The 14,279-nt window shown below is 46.5% G+C and overlaps 1 protein-coding gene across 12 annotated transcripts; it reads left to right on the top strand.

The window, feature by feature from the left end:
* The first annotated feature begins 306 nt into the window (after window positions 1–306).
* Window positions 307–13,661, top strand: NACA (nascent polypeptide associated complex subunit alpha). 12 transcript variants are annotated; one of them, XM_079141576.1, is made up of 13 exons: window positions 308–464; window positions 1,267–1,338; window positions 4,151–7,728; window positions 7,831–7,886; window positions 8,155–8,172; window positions 8,275–8,788; window positions 8,937–10,272; window positions 11,490–11,575; window positions 11,752–11,829; window positions 12,185–12,331; window positions 12,718–12,846; window positions 13,051–13,173; window positions 13,538–13,661. In XM_079141576.1, the coding sequence occupies exons 2-13, from the start codon at window positions 1,269–1,271 to the stop codon at window positions 13,550–13,552; spliced, it is 6,150 nt and encodes a 2,049-aa protein (XP_078997702.1). In that variant the 5' UTR covers window positions 308–464; window positions 1,267–1,268; the 3' UTR covers window positions 13,553–13,661. The 12 variants fall into 12 exon arrangements, with proteins under 12 accessions (XP_078997696.1, XP_078997691.1, XP_078997702.1 ...); XM_079141575.1 differs by lacking the exon at window positions 8,155–8,172 and adding an exon at window positions 8,053–8,070; XM_079141572.1 differs by adding an exon at window positions 7,964–8,025 and having other exon boundaries at window positions 4,151–7,920.
* Window positions 13,662–14,279: the final 618 nt, after the last annotated feature.

Raw genomic sequence — 14,279 nt, 5'->3', positions numbered from 1 at the left:
CATTTCTACTATCCAATGGTGTCAATACAATCCCTGGGGTTCGCTATTAGTTAATGCCGCATTTCACTGCATCAGAGTAGGGGAAACCTTAAACTGCTGTTGCTACTTTGCGGACCCGTGGGCGGGGCTCGCTTCTCCACGGTTTACCTTCGGGAAGCAAACATGCTCGCTGGAAAGGAAGGGGCGGGCTGTCCCAGGGCTGCCTGGCTACACGCAGACAGCTCCTTGCCAGGCCAGTGTGTCCGGTTCTGAATTCTTACCCTTATTTAGACCTCGTCACCACCCCCGCCCTACGAACAGCCGGCTGGGTCACTGGATAAAGGAAGTAGCTTCCAACAGCTCCTGACCCGGAATCGGATGATGGCCCCGCCCCCTCCGCGCCAGGCTTCCTTCTGCAACAGGCGTGGGTCACGCTCTAGCTCGCTCTCTTTCTGCCGCCATCTTGGTCCCGCGTTCTCCGCACAGTAAGTTCTGTCTGCGCTGCTACTCCATCCGCCACCATCCTCCTTTCTCGCGGGCTGAGCTGCCCGGGGGATTTAGAGTTAAGGAGAGTTGAAGTCTCTTTATGGCCACAGGGTTCCTACTCGTCCCTGGGTCTCCGGACAAAAGGGGGTCTGTAGTCGGTGTCCTGGGAAAAACGGGGCTTAAGGGCCCTACGGGCCAGGCCAGAGCCCGGGTATGAGGGGGACATAGGAGCCACTATAGTGTTGGGGGCAAAGGCTGAGTGCGTCTGTTGTTGGGAACTGCTTCGCGGGAATCCAGAGGAGGTTAAGGGGTCACAGCCTTAGAACCCTCAACACCGTTCTTACTGTGACAAGGGAGTGTTGGGAACTTAAGGTATCCTCTTTCGTCTCCTGGCTTTCAGAAGTCGCCAGAAGAGAGTCCTGGCGGCGCGGGGGGGACTAGCCCAGGTAGCGTGAATGTTAGGGGAGAGGGCTCAAGGTATCGTCTGAGGTTTTTCTCTTGGGTTGAGAATGCAGTGGTGATTGCTGGCCTTGTGGGATCAAGAGTAGAATACAACGAACCCCGAGCACTGGGAAGTCTGCTTTCTGCGGAACGTACTCAGTGAGGTGATTTGCTTTGTGGATATCTGAGGGTCACGTTTCCCACCTATTTTCAGTCGCTTTGGGGAAGGTTATCCCCAAACATCCTCATGATTTTTTTTTTCCCACTTAACAATCCTCCCTAGAGTTCTTAATAGTTGGCCCTGGGTTGGGCAAGTACATCCCTGTCAATTCAGGCCTCCTTTTTATTCCCTTTCTTCAGAAATGCCCGGTGAAGCCACAGAAACCGTCCCTGCTACAGAGCAGGAGTTGCCACAGCCCCAAGCTGAGACAGGTAGGTTCCTATATCTCCTGTACTGTTAATTAAGATTGACTCTAAGGCCATTTGGTGGGTGGGTCAAGTGACAAAGAAGAAATATACTTCTGCCTAATTTGCTACCAAAAAAGATGGGGTTGCAGCTTTACCAGAAAGGAGAACTTGTAATTCTGGAGGAACTTATTTAGGGAGCAAGAATAAAATTAGTATCTTTCAGATTTATGAGTGGTTAAAATTCCCCAGCCTGCTTTGTGAATTATTCCAAATGCCTCAGAAGCAGCTCTGCTGTAGAACTGCCACCTCCTGGGAAGATTGAGTGGGGAGGGGGATTCTATTCTAATAGGATTCATACCTATTAGAACTGGGTGACACACAGGCAGACCAAGGAGACCTGAGCTTTTGTGGTTCCAGCCAGCAAGTTGCATCAAGGTTTTAGATAGCAGAACTTGGCATTGTGCCTTCATCACATGTCTGAATGAGGTATGTGCTGGTGGTAAATGTGTCCTACAGAGCCTCAGAGTCCTAGGTTTGTTTAATTTGTTTTACTGGTTGATGCTGAGGTATTTGTTGAGTGCCAAAATAGTGCCTGGGCCATTGTCTGGAAACCAAAAATGAAATAAACCTCTCTTTGATCTTCATCATTGAAATTAATGGGTGTAGAATCTAAGGTGAAGGCAAGTTTTTAATTCCAGTTAAAACACATCTCTAGAAAACTTGAGAGGAAGCAATGAAAAGATGTAAAATGATAGTCTTGTTGGGTCAGTTGTGCAAACTAAATGAAGGGAATCTTAAGGTTATAACCTCTATCCTGTTTTTTTAATAGTAAATTTGATTTTTTAATACTATCTGTCAAGGGCAATTTCTTTCACCTTTTTTGGAGTTAAAGTTTGTTTGTAGTTGAAAACACTGAGGTTCTTCCTCCCCACCTGTCCATTTTAGCAGCTGAAGGGATTAGAACAGCTGCTAGAAAAGAAAAGGGAGGGGGCCCTCAGCCGGGAATGAGCAATAGAAAATCCTTTAACTACAAGAGATTTATGAAATGCGATGATAAAGGACTGATCTCTAAAGATCCTATAGTTCATTGCTAAATAAGACTTTAAACAGTGTCTCAGTCTCATTAAACCACTTAATTTTTCAAACGTGGAGACTGAAATTTGGATAAATTTAGAATAATCTGGTTCCAAACTTCAAAACTTGACTTCTAAAGTAACCATTAGTGCTATTAAACATTCTGATTAATACAGAAAGTATCTAATACTGAATACCTGTGATAACTCCTCAGAATTTTATCTGTAACTACAATTAAGTAGTCTGTTAGATGAATGGATAAGCTGATGCAGGAAATTGGTTGTGATGGCAAAGCAAGTTATTTGGGCTTTATCCCATCTTGAGGTCCAGTAAAAAGAAAAGATATTCTATGTCTTAAATTCTTGTTAATGTGTTTGAAAGGTGTGTATGTGTGTTTGTTTTGGTGGTGGTGCTGGGGATTGAACACAGGGCCTTAAGCCTTGCAAGGCAAGCAAGCACTCTGCGAACTGAGCTATATCCCCAGCCAGCCCCTTTGGTAGTATTTTTTACTGTAATCATAAGATCTTGATATACCAGTTCTCCTGAGCCACCTGACTTTAACTACATAGTCAGACACTGTAAGAATTAAGATTAATTGGTTGAATTGTGAATTTGGGTGCTATGGTCTCTCCCCCCTCCCCATTTTAACACTCCCTTTTAGGCATTGAGCATTTGTTGATTTAATTTGATGTTCTTCCTAAAAGCCACACATGGTATTTTTTCCCTCCTCTGGAAAACCTCTCGCTTAGTTTTACAATAGTGTCAAATATTGGTCTATTTTAACCGACCAGAATAAGAATACTTATTCAGATTAAGAGGTGAGGACCTGTTATATTATTTGCACTCTACAGCTTGCCTTCCAAAATAGAACCATAGTCTGGTTTAACAAGTTGGGTAGAATTTCATAATACACTCCCTACCCTAAGTGACTAAGCGCTCTCCCTAGAGGTCTAATTCATCTTGGATTGAAGTCTATAAAGAGCTAACATTACTGAGGAAGGGTAGAATATGAAGTCCAACCCATTTATGGCTCGGTTTTTTTGTTCTAGTGTTGTTGAGTAAGTAAACTGAGGCATAAGGAGGTAAAGGGCTGAAGAGTTTCCACTTTGATAGAATGAATTATGCCAGATACCCTCTTCCTAAAACTTCAGTTTAACAGAGTGATCTTTTTCTTGGCCTAGCGGAAACCTTTTTTTAAAAAAAAAACTTTTTTTCTCATTCAGCTGATTCCCTGTTAATACTGACTGCCGACAGCCATCCTTATTCCAGTGTTCAAAGCGTTTTAGTTTGTGATCCTTGGGTAGACATGGTAGCACAGCTAGTCCAGTGATAATTCCATTGACTGTGAGAAAAGACATAGGAATGAGGTTCCATTTCAGGAGGAAAGGGAAAGGCACAACTGGAAAAGGATAAAAAGTATGTTGTTCCCAACCCACTCTTGAACTTCTGTTCCCTAGTTAGAGATAAGCTACTTTTTAACTGTTTTCCCATCCTGAAATTGTTGATTTATTTTGGTAGAACTTAGAAAGTACGGAAGATAAGAAGGATGTATTCTCAACTTCACCACTGAAATGTTTGGGGAATTTTGGTGTCGCTTGTCACTGTTGTCTAATCTGTGTGGTGACTTTCATTCTCAGATTTAAAACTCCATTGTCTCCTGTGAGGCATGTTGTACCACATTGGGCTACATAACTCACTTTTTTTTTTTTTTTTTTTTTTTTTCCCCCTTTTCCTTCTTTATCTCTTTTTTGCTTTTCTCCAGCTGTGCTTCCTGTGCCTTCAGCCTTGAATGTCACTGCTTCCTTAGGGCAGTCTAGACCAACCCTTACCCCTCCTTGCTCCCTCACCCCTCAACAATGCCCTGTAGCAGTTGCTAACCAGCCTTCCCCATTTCCTTCTCCCTCTACTATTGCTTCAACCCCTTGTGAAGCTCCTTTTCCCCAGCCATCCTCTGGAACTGCCGTGCCTTTGGAAACTGTCCCTAACACCCCAACTTTCCTACCACACCTTATAGGGCCTCCCATCTCCCCAGCTGCCTTAGCTCTGGCCTCTCCCATGATAGGGCCAACTCTGAAAGGTGCCCATTCCTCTTCAGCTCCCTTGGCCCTCGTTGCATTGGCTCCCCACTCAGTTCAGAAGAGTTCTGCTTTTCCACCTAACCCTGTTGCCTCACCTCCAACAGTTGCTGTGGCTGAGTCAGGGTCAGTGACATGTCTACCAACTCCCATTACTCCCTCAGAACCAAAACCCTCTCCTATTCAGGTTCCCTCTCAAGTACTCCCTAATCCAAAAGCTACTACCCCAAGTTCAGGTCCTCCGGGTATAATCAATGCTACTCCTTCCCTTGTTGTAAATCCTCTGGCCTCTGTTCAATCTGCAGTAACCTCTTGTCCTCTGACACCATCCATTACTCCCTCAACCATTACTTCCCAGATTAAAGGTATCCCCATTTCCTCAGCTCTAATCCCACAAAACCCATTAAGCCTCAGCCTGAAGGGGCCTGTTAGTTCACCTGCTACCTTATCACTTTCAACTCAGTCTATTCCTGCAGTGGTCTCTTCTCAAACTGTGGCTCCCAGCATCCCATCAGTTTTCCCTAGCTCTCTGGGCTCTCATCTTGCACCTTTACATCAGAGTTCTTTGGGTTCTTCTCTCCAAACTTTAGGTCAGGCAGGTCCTAGTACATTGTCAAATCCTGCAGTGAATACCATTTCTTTAGATCATTGTTCCTTGGGGACCTCTTATCCATCTCAGAGATCTGTAATTCCTCCCCTTTCTTCCAGAAATGAGCTGGTTACTGGTACTGTGGCTGCTCTTCCAAAAAGGTCTCCAGCTTCCTCTCTGGATCTGTCTGTTGACAAAGGCCCCTCTACAGTGACTGGCATAGCCTCCTACCCTTCTGGCTCTTCAAATGTAACTACTACTATGTCATTATCTCCTTCAGCCTTGCTCATTCTTAAAGATTCTCCTAATGCCACTCATCAGCCTTTGGGGACTCAGATTCTTGCCTCTCCAGGAACAGACTTGAAAGAAACACCTATCTCCTCTGTTGGAACTACCCCACTTCTGATGACTAGCCCTTCTGTGATTTCTGCAGCACATACTACCCTTGAGGTAGCTGCTACTGTGTCTCCTCCAATTTCATCAGGTCCCATAAGTAGTGGAGAACCAACTTCCTCCACTGCCTTGGTTATGTCACCTGTGGCTCAAAAAGAGCTTCCTTCTTCTCAGATAGCAACTACTCTGGGTATACCAGTCTGTCCTCTGCCAGCTCTTATATCTCCAGCCCAAACAGGACACCCCACCAAGGAAAACCCTACTCTACTACCTTCGGCCCTCTCAGCCCCTAAAAATTCCTCCTCTTCCCAAGGTACATCATCTTTGGAGATAATTCCTCCTGAAAGCACTGTACCAAAGAAAACCCTTGTAGGGCCTCTCCCTGTAGCTGGGGCAGCCAGTGCTACTGCATCTTCTCTGGGTGTTAACTCCCCAACCTCTATAGTCAAGACAGATGCTTATACAAGCCCAGACCCTGTTAGTCTGCTTCTTAAAAGTTCTGTCGCTGCTCCAGCAGTGGCTCAGGTTCCTTTGGAAAATGTTGATCATGTGGGGATGGCTCCTAAAAGTTACCCAAATGAGAAGGACACTTCTACTCTTGCTTTTTTACCTTTGGTTTCTCCAGCCTCTGAATGTTGCCCGGTGGCTCCATCTATGACTTTATCCTCCGAGAATGTTTCTGTTTCTGCAGTAGCATTGGCACTGGCTCCTGAAATTCCCAAGTCTGTGCCCTTTTCCACTCTTCCCCCAGCTGGGATTGCTCTGTCCACTGCAAAGAATGTTGATGGTATTTCTCAGACCTCATCATTGGCATCTTCAGCTTCCTCTCCTGTGTGCCCAAATGAGGACCCCAGTGATTCTAAGTCTTCCAAAGGAATTATAACTTACATAGCTGACTCGCCATGTCCTTTAGGAACTGATGTGTCTCCTCAGACTAAAAGACCTCTAACCAAGAAGGGTTCTCCTAGCCCTGATGTTCCTGCTGGAAATCTATCTTCTATTTCTCCAGTTGAAGCTTCCTTCCTTCCAGAGGCCAATATTTCTTTTCAAGGCCCTAAAGGCTCACTAACCAAAAAGGATTCTCTCACTCCCAAAAAGGCACAAGCAACTCTGGCCCCAAAAGGGGTCCCCATTCCCCCAGCTGTTGCTCCTTCCTTGACCCAAAAGACCCCAGCAAGCCCATCTCCAAAAGGGACTCCCACTGCCCCTGCTGTGACTCCTACCTCCCCCAAAAAGGACCCAGTAACCACAGCCTCCAGTGGGGTCCCCACTGCCCCAGCTGTGACTCCTTCCCCAAAAAAGACACCAACTCCATCCCCCAAAGGGGCCCCCACCCTGCCATCTGATGTTCCTCCCTCTCCCAAAGAGTCCCCCACTGCCCCAACCGTGGCTTCTCCCCACAAAAAAAAGACGCCATCCCCCAAAGGAGACCCCACTCCCCCAGCTGTGACTTCTCCCTCCCCCAAAAAGCCACCAAGAACTCCATCTCCCAAAGAGGCCATAGTAACCCCATCCCCCAAAGGGGACCCCTCTCCCCCAGCTGTAACTCCTCCCTCTCCCAAAAAGACCCTAGCAAATACAGCCCCCAAAGAGGTTCCCACTCCCCCATCCCCAAAAAAGGCACTAATCACTCCATCCCCCAAAGGGACCCCAACTGAGACTCCTCCCTCCCCAAAAAAGACACCAACAACTCTATCCCCCAAAGAGACCCCAACTGAGGTTCCTCCCTCCTCCAAAGGAGTCCCCGCTCCCACTGCTGTGACCTCCCCCTCCCCAAAAAAGCCACCAACAACTCCCTCCCCCAAAGAGACCATGGTAACCCCATCCCCCAAAGAGGTCCCCACTCCCCCAGCTGTAACTCCTCCAACTCCCAAAAAGACCCCAGCAAATACAGCCCCCAGAGAGGTTCCCACTCCCCCAGCTGTGACTCCCCCATCCCCAAAAAAGGCACTAACCACTTCATCCCCCAAAGGGACCCCACCTGCGACTCCTCCCTCCCCAAAAAAGGCCCCAACAACTCCATCCCCCAAAGAGACCACGGTAATCCCATCCCCCAAAGGGGAACCCACTCCCCCAGCTGTGACTCCTCCCTCCCCAAAAAAGACCCCAACAACTCCATCCCCCAAAGGGACCCCAACTGAGACTCCTCCCTCCCCAAAAAAGGCCCCAACAACTCCATCCCCCAAAGAGACCACAGTAACCCCATCCCCCAAAGGGACCCCAACTGAGACTCCTCCCTCCCCAAAAAAGGCCCCAACAACTCCATCCCCCAAAGAGACCACAGTAACCCCATCCACTAAAGGGGTCCCCACTCCCCCAGCTGTGACTCCTCCCTCCCCAAAAAAGACCCCAACAACTCCATCTCCCAAAGGGACCCCAACTGAGACTCCTCCCTCCCCCAAAGGAGCCACCACTCCCCCAGCTGTGACTCCTCCCTCCCCAAAAAAGGCCCCAACAACTCCATCCCCCAAAGGGGTTCCCACTCCCCCAGCTGTAACTCCCCCCCCCCCCAAAAAAGACCCCAACAACTCCATCCCCCAAAGGAGCCCCCACTCCCCCAGCTGTGACTCCTCCCTCCCCAAAAAAGACCCCAACAAGTCCATCCCCCAAAGGGACCCCAACTGAGACTCCTCCCTCCCCCAAAGGATCCCCCACTCCCGCAGCTGTGACTCCCCCTTCCCCAAAAAAGGGCTCATTAACTCTATCCCCCAAAGGGACCCCAACTGAGACTTCTCCTTTCCCCAAAGGAGTCCCCACTCCCACAACTATGACTGTCCCCTCCTCAAAAAAGGTACCAACAACTCCATCCCCCAAAGGGACCCAAACTGAAACTCCTCCCTCCCCCAAAGAGGCCACAGTAATCCCATCCTCCAAAGGTGACCCCACCCCCCCAGCTGTAACTCCTCCCTCCCCCAAAAAGGCCCCAGCAAGTACAGCCCCCAATGAGGCCACAGTAACCCCATCCCCCAAAGGGGTCTCCACTCCCCCAACTGTAACTCCTCCCTCTCCCAAAAAGGCCCCAGCAAATGCAGCCCCCAAACAGGCCATAGTAACCCCATCCCCCAAAGGGGTTTCCACTCCCCCAACTGTAACTCCTCCCTCCCCCAAAAAAGCCCCAGCAAGTGCAGCCCCCAAAGAGGCCACAGTAACTCCCTCCCCAAAAAAGGCCCTAGCAAGTGCAGCTCCCAAAGAGGCCACAGTAACCCCATCCCCCAAAGGGGTTTCCACTCCCCCAACTGTAACTCCTCCCTCCCCCAAAAAGTCCCCAGCAAGTGCAGCCCCCAAAGAGGCCACAGTAACTCCCTCCCCAAAAAAGGCCCCAGCAAGTGCAGCCCCCAAAGAGGCCACAGTAACTCCCTCCCCAAAAAAGGCCCCAGCAAGTGCAGCCCCCCAAAGAGGCCACAGTAACCCCATCCCCCAAAGGAGTCTCCACTCCCCCAGCTATAACTCCCTCCCCCAAAAAGACCCCAGCAAGTGCAGCCCCCAAAGAGGCCACAGTAACCCCATCCCCCAAAGGGGTCTCCACTCCCCCAGCTGACACTCCTCCCTCTCCCAAAAAGGCCCCAGCAACTGCATCATCCAAAGAGGCCCCTGCAACCCCATCCTCCAAGGGATCTGCTTCTCCCAAAAAAGCCACAGCAACTGCAGCCCCCAAAGAGGCCTCTACTCCCCCTGTTGTGACTCCTCTCTCTCCCAAAAAGCCCCCAGCAAGTGTAACCCCCAAAGATGCCCAAACAACCTCATCCCCCAGAGGGGTGCCCACTCCCCCAATGGACACTCCTCCTACTTCCAAAAAGGCCCCAGCAACTGCAGCCTCCAAAGAGGCCACAGAAACTCCCTCCCCTGAAAAAGACCCAGCAACCACAGCCCCCAAGGAAGCCCCTCCCAAAAAGTCACCAGCAACCCCATCCTCCAAAGGAATTCCCACTCCTCCAGACACTACTTCCCCTCCTAAAAAGGCCTCAGCCCCCAAAGGGGCCTCCATTCCCCCAGCTGTCACTTCTCCCTCCCCAAAAGAGGCCCCAGCTACCCCATCCTCCAAAGGCTTTCCCACTCCCAGAGCTGTGAATCTTCCCTCTCACCAAGAGGTTTCATCCCCTAAGGAGGCCCGCATTCTCCCAGGCATTGCTCATGCCTCCCCCAAAGACTCCCCTAATTCCCCAGTGTCAGTTACATGTACCACAGGGGCCATTGCTCCTAAAGAACCTGAAGGTGTCCCCTCAAAGAAAAGCCCCAGGGCTCTCAAAGAAGTACTTGTTGCCCCAGCTCCAGAAAATGAACACATCACAGTTCCCACTCAGAAAGGCCCAGGAAGCAAGAAGAATTCGGCAGCTTTGCCTCTTAAGTGCTCAGATCCCTCAACTAAGAATGATGCTAAAGGACCCCTTTCTACAGTGACTCCAGCTCCTCTGCTGATGGACCCTGTTTCTCCTGCAGAAAACAAAGATCCTTTTCACTCCCCTCTGTCAAAGATATCTACCCCTCTAGCAGGAGTTGCCTCTGAGAAGGTCCTTCCTATAGCTGGATCAGCATCTGCGTCTCCAGCACACACCCCACCAGTCTCCCTGCCTCTTGCTCCTTCCCCAGTTCCCCCTCTGCTTCCTAAACAACAGTTTCTGCCGACCTCCACTGAGCTGGTGCTGGAATCACCCTCTAAGCCCCCAGCCCCTGCTGATGAGGATGAGCTGCCGCCTCTGATTCCCCCGGAACCAATCTCTGGGGGAGTGCCTTTCCAGTCCGTCCTTGTCAACATGCCCACCCCCAAACCTGCTGGGGTCCCTGCCCCAACCCCCTCTGCCAAGCAACCTGTTCTGAAGAACAACAAGGGTATTTGCCTTGGTTTGCTGTGTGCATGGTGTGTTGCCCACACCCCTCTTGGGGGCTCCCCACCAATACTAACACTAGGATGCGTCGCTTTCTCCAGTATATCTGCTTGAATTTGGATGTAGTACGTAGAATTATCAAGTGCAAAAGCTCTAGGAATACAAAACTAAATCTTGGTTTTCATCACGTCAGATAGTATTTAGGGTCTTGTGTGATATGGTCTAGACTGAACCCTGGATTGGCCATTCTTTTTACCTAACTGATCTGACATTGGAAACCAAGACCTATCAGACTTCTAATTTGCTCTAATCCTTATCACATCACTAACCTTGTCCCTGGGCCTGGGATCTGCTAAAATATTGGGAAATTTGGAGCTATTGTATTTGTATTTCTTAGTAATTACCAATTTCCCAGGGACTCCCTTTTCTTTGAAATATAGATAACCTATTTTTCCTAGCCTGAGAATAGTACAGGTATATGCTTTTTTTTCCCCTTGGTAGTGTTTATCGATGCTCGGCCTTTCAATGTGTGACTTACATTCAGAAGAAATGGAGAAGTCACAGGCAATATCTAGTAGAGAAGGTGGCTATTAGAATTTGGCGTAATTGAGAATCTTCTAGCAGTATTGATCAGGCCAAATTACTAGGGTTGAAAATAGGCCAAATGTGTGTACACAACTGCTTCTGGCCTCCTTCATAAGTTTAAATGATAGAGGGAAAGTGCCCTGCCTCTTCTGCCTCCACCTTGTGATTTATTTATTTAGTGCTGGGAATTGAACCCAGCGTTGCTCTACCACTAACTATATTACCAGCCCTTGTTATTGATTTATTGTTTTGTTGTTATTGTTTTTCCCACTTAAGTGTGTCTGGAGATCCCTTTGGCCAGAACCTTTCTGGGGTGGATAGTAGATGGGATATAGGGTAAAATTTGAAGTTCTTTGGATGCTTAGTGTTTGTGCCAAGAAATGAAGATCTTAAGGGAAAGAGAATAATTGTAGTACATAAAGTGTATCTTTGATTATCCCTCGTTTCTGGGGATGGTTCTTTAATAGATGTGTACACACTAGTTTGTGACTAAGTTGGCTCCCAAACTGGCTTCATATATTTCACTTTGTAAGGCCTAGCATAAAGCAGTGACCTCTAGTCCAAGTAGGCCATAGCGAGGTATGACCTCCTTAAAATTTCTACTATAAAAATAGTAAAAGAAGTTTGTCATCTTAGGGTCTGGAACAGAATCTGACAGTGATGAATCAGTACCAGAGCTTGAGGAACAAGATTCCACACAAGCAACCACACAACAAGCACAGGTGACTATTCTCTTATTGATTGGTATAAATACTTGGGTCAAGGAAGCACTGGAGAACCAGAATTGATCAGGGCTGACTCTTGTATTTGGAACTGTGAATCTTAATAAAGGGAAAAATCATACAGAGATTGTGGTATCCAGATCTTGGTTTCTACTTAATTTGTTTTGTCTTCATAGCTGGCAGCTGCAGCTGAAATCGATGAAGAACCAGTCAGTAAAGCAAAACAGAGTCGGAGTGAAAAGAAGGCACGAAAGGTAAGATGTTAAGTTAAACACCTCTGGTGGCACTCTTGGTATAGTAGTAAAGTACTGTTTTAGTAACAACCCAGGAGAGCTGAAAAACTTTATACTTTTACTTTTTTTTTTTTGTACCTGGGATTGAACCCAGGGATGCTTAACCACTGAGCCACATCACCAGCTCTTTTTCTGTATTTTATTTAAAGACAGGGTCTCACCTCAGCCTCATGAGCACACACCACCTTGCCTGGCCCTTTTATATCTTTTCTTAACCCAAAAAAGTCTGCTTTGGATGTGGTATTATTGTTGCAGTCCTTGCTTTGTGAAGCTGATTCCAAAGTTGAAATTTTTAATGTTCTTTTCTATTATTTAGGCTATGTCCAAACTGGGTCTTCGACAGGTTACAGGGGTTACTAGAGTCACTATCCGAAAATCTAAGAATATCCTCTTTGTCATCACAAAACCAGATGTCTACAAGAGTCCAGCTTCAGATACCTACATAGTTTTTGGGGAAGCCAAGGTGAGTTAAGTTTTCTTCAGTTGCTCTAGATCAACACTGTTGATATTTGGGGTCAGATAATTTTTTGTTCTAGAAGGGCTAGCCTATGCATTGTAGATGTTTAACAGCTTCACATCCAGTGTGATAATCACAAAAATCTCTAGACATTGCCGGATGTCCCTTGGGAGGCATAATCACCCTTAATTGAGACCTAGACCTAAGCTAGTTTTTTCCTCTGGTTATAGTCATAGGGCAGGCAGTTTACCGTTATATGCTAACTTAACCTGAAATAGATTTAGAATGTATTAAATAGATTTAGAGTATTGAAAAGGTATCAAAAGGATATGTAATTTTTCATTTATAGCAAACTAATCTGCTCTCATGAATCACTGTTGTTTGCTTTGTAGATTGAAGATTTATCTCAGCAAGCACAGTTAGCAGCTGCTGAGAAATTCAAAGTTCAAGGTGAAGCTGTTTCAAACATTCAAGAAAATACACAGACTCCAACTGTACAAGAAGAAAGTGAAGAGGAAGAGGTATGCCAGAAAATCTTTTATAATCCTCTGTGTAGTGATATGTTTGCTGTTGGTAGATTATTGTTTTAGGCATTCAATCCCTATTATTTATACCTGTTTACACCTATAACTAGATTCAAGGGACTCTGGCTCCAAAGAAAGTTGTTCTTATCTGTAATTTATTAATTTATTTTTGGTTTTGTTTTGTTTTCCCCTCTCTTTTAGGTTGATGAAACAGGTGTGGAAGTTAAGGATATAGAATTGGTCATGTCACAAGCAAATGTGTCAAGAGCAAAGGCGGTCCGAGCCCTGAAGAACAACAGTAATGATATTGTAAATGCTATAATGGTAAGTGTCCAAGTCTCCAAGTCTTTCTTTTTTTTTTTTTTTCTCCTGGGTTCTCTCTTCCCTAACCAATGAAAAGTAACTCTTAAAAAAAAAAAAAAAAGGTAAAAAAAGCTGGGGAGATAGCTCAGTCGGTAGAGTGCTTGCCTTGTAAGCACAAGGCCCTGGGTTCGATCCCCAGCACCCAAAAAAAAAAAAAAAAAAAAAAAAAAAAAAAAAAAAAAAAAAGGGAAAAGTAACTCTTCTCTGTTTGGTATCAGCCATTTTGGAAGTGTCATTCCAAATCCTGTTCTGATTTGCCTTAGGTTTTAATAGCCAGAATTCTCCCACTTCACCTATAACCACCTTATGTTTTTTTCTCTTACAGGAATTAACAATGTAACCATCAAAGCCAGGACCTTTTTCTGGTGTTTCAAAAGGGTAACTGCAGCTTGGTTTGAAATTTGTACTGTTTCTATCATTAATAAAGTTATGGCTTCTTGTTGGATGAATTAGTGGGTGTTTGGTCTCTTTTTTTCCTCCTCCAAAAAAAGGGCTCTAGTACTTCATGAATTTTTTAATGTTATTGTATTTTTTTATTTCGTTATTTTTATGAGGATCGAACCCAGGGCCTCACACGTGCTAAGCAAGCGCTCTATCACTGAGCTACAACCACATCCCCATAATTTATTAATTTTAGACAACCTTCAGTTAGGGTTAGGGAGGGGGGCAAGAATGGAGGAAGGAAGGACTGTATAGAGAGAAAAGAGGGGTGGGGGGAAGGGAAAAAATAACAGAATGAATCAACATTACCCTATGTAAATTTATGATTACACAAATGGTATACCTTTACGCCATGTACAGAGAAACAACATGTATCCCATTTGTTTACAATAAAAAATAATAATAGACAATCTTCAGGTGAAAAATTTTCATGCCATAGATTCCCCACTTAAAATCTCAAACTTTCCACTTCTTGTGAGGAGTTAGGTGGCACAGACCTATAAGTCCAGCAACTCAGGAGGCTACAGCAGGAGAATCACAAGTTCAAGGCCAGCCTGGGCAACTTAACAAAACCCTGTCTCAAAACAAATAAAAAGGGCTGAGGATGTAGCTCAGGGGTAGAGTGC

This window comes from Sciurus vulgaris (assembly GCF_902686455.1).
Source record: "Sciurus vulgaris genome assembly, chromosome: 5".
Taxonomy (NCBI): Eukaryota; Metazoa; Chordata; class Mammalia; order Rodentia; family Sciuridae; genus Sciurus; species Sciurus vulgaris.
Note: the sequence above shows the minus strand (reverse complement) of the source record. Positions and strands in the feature narration are given on the sequence as shown.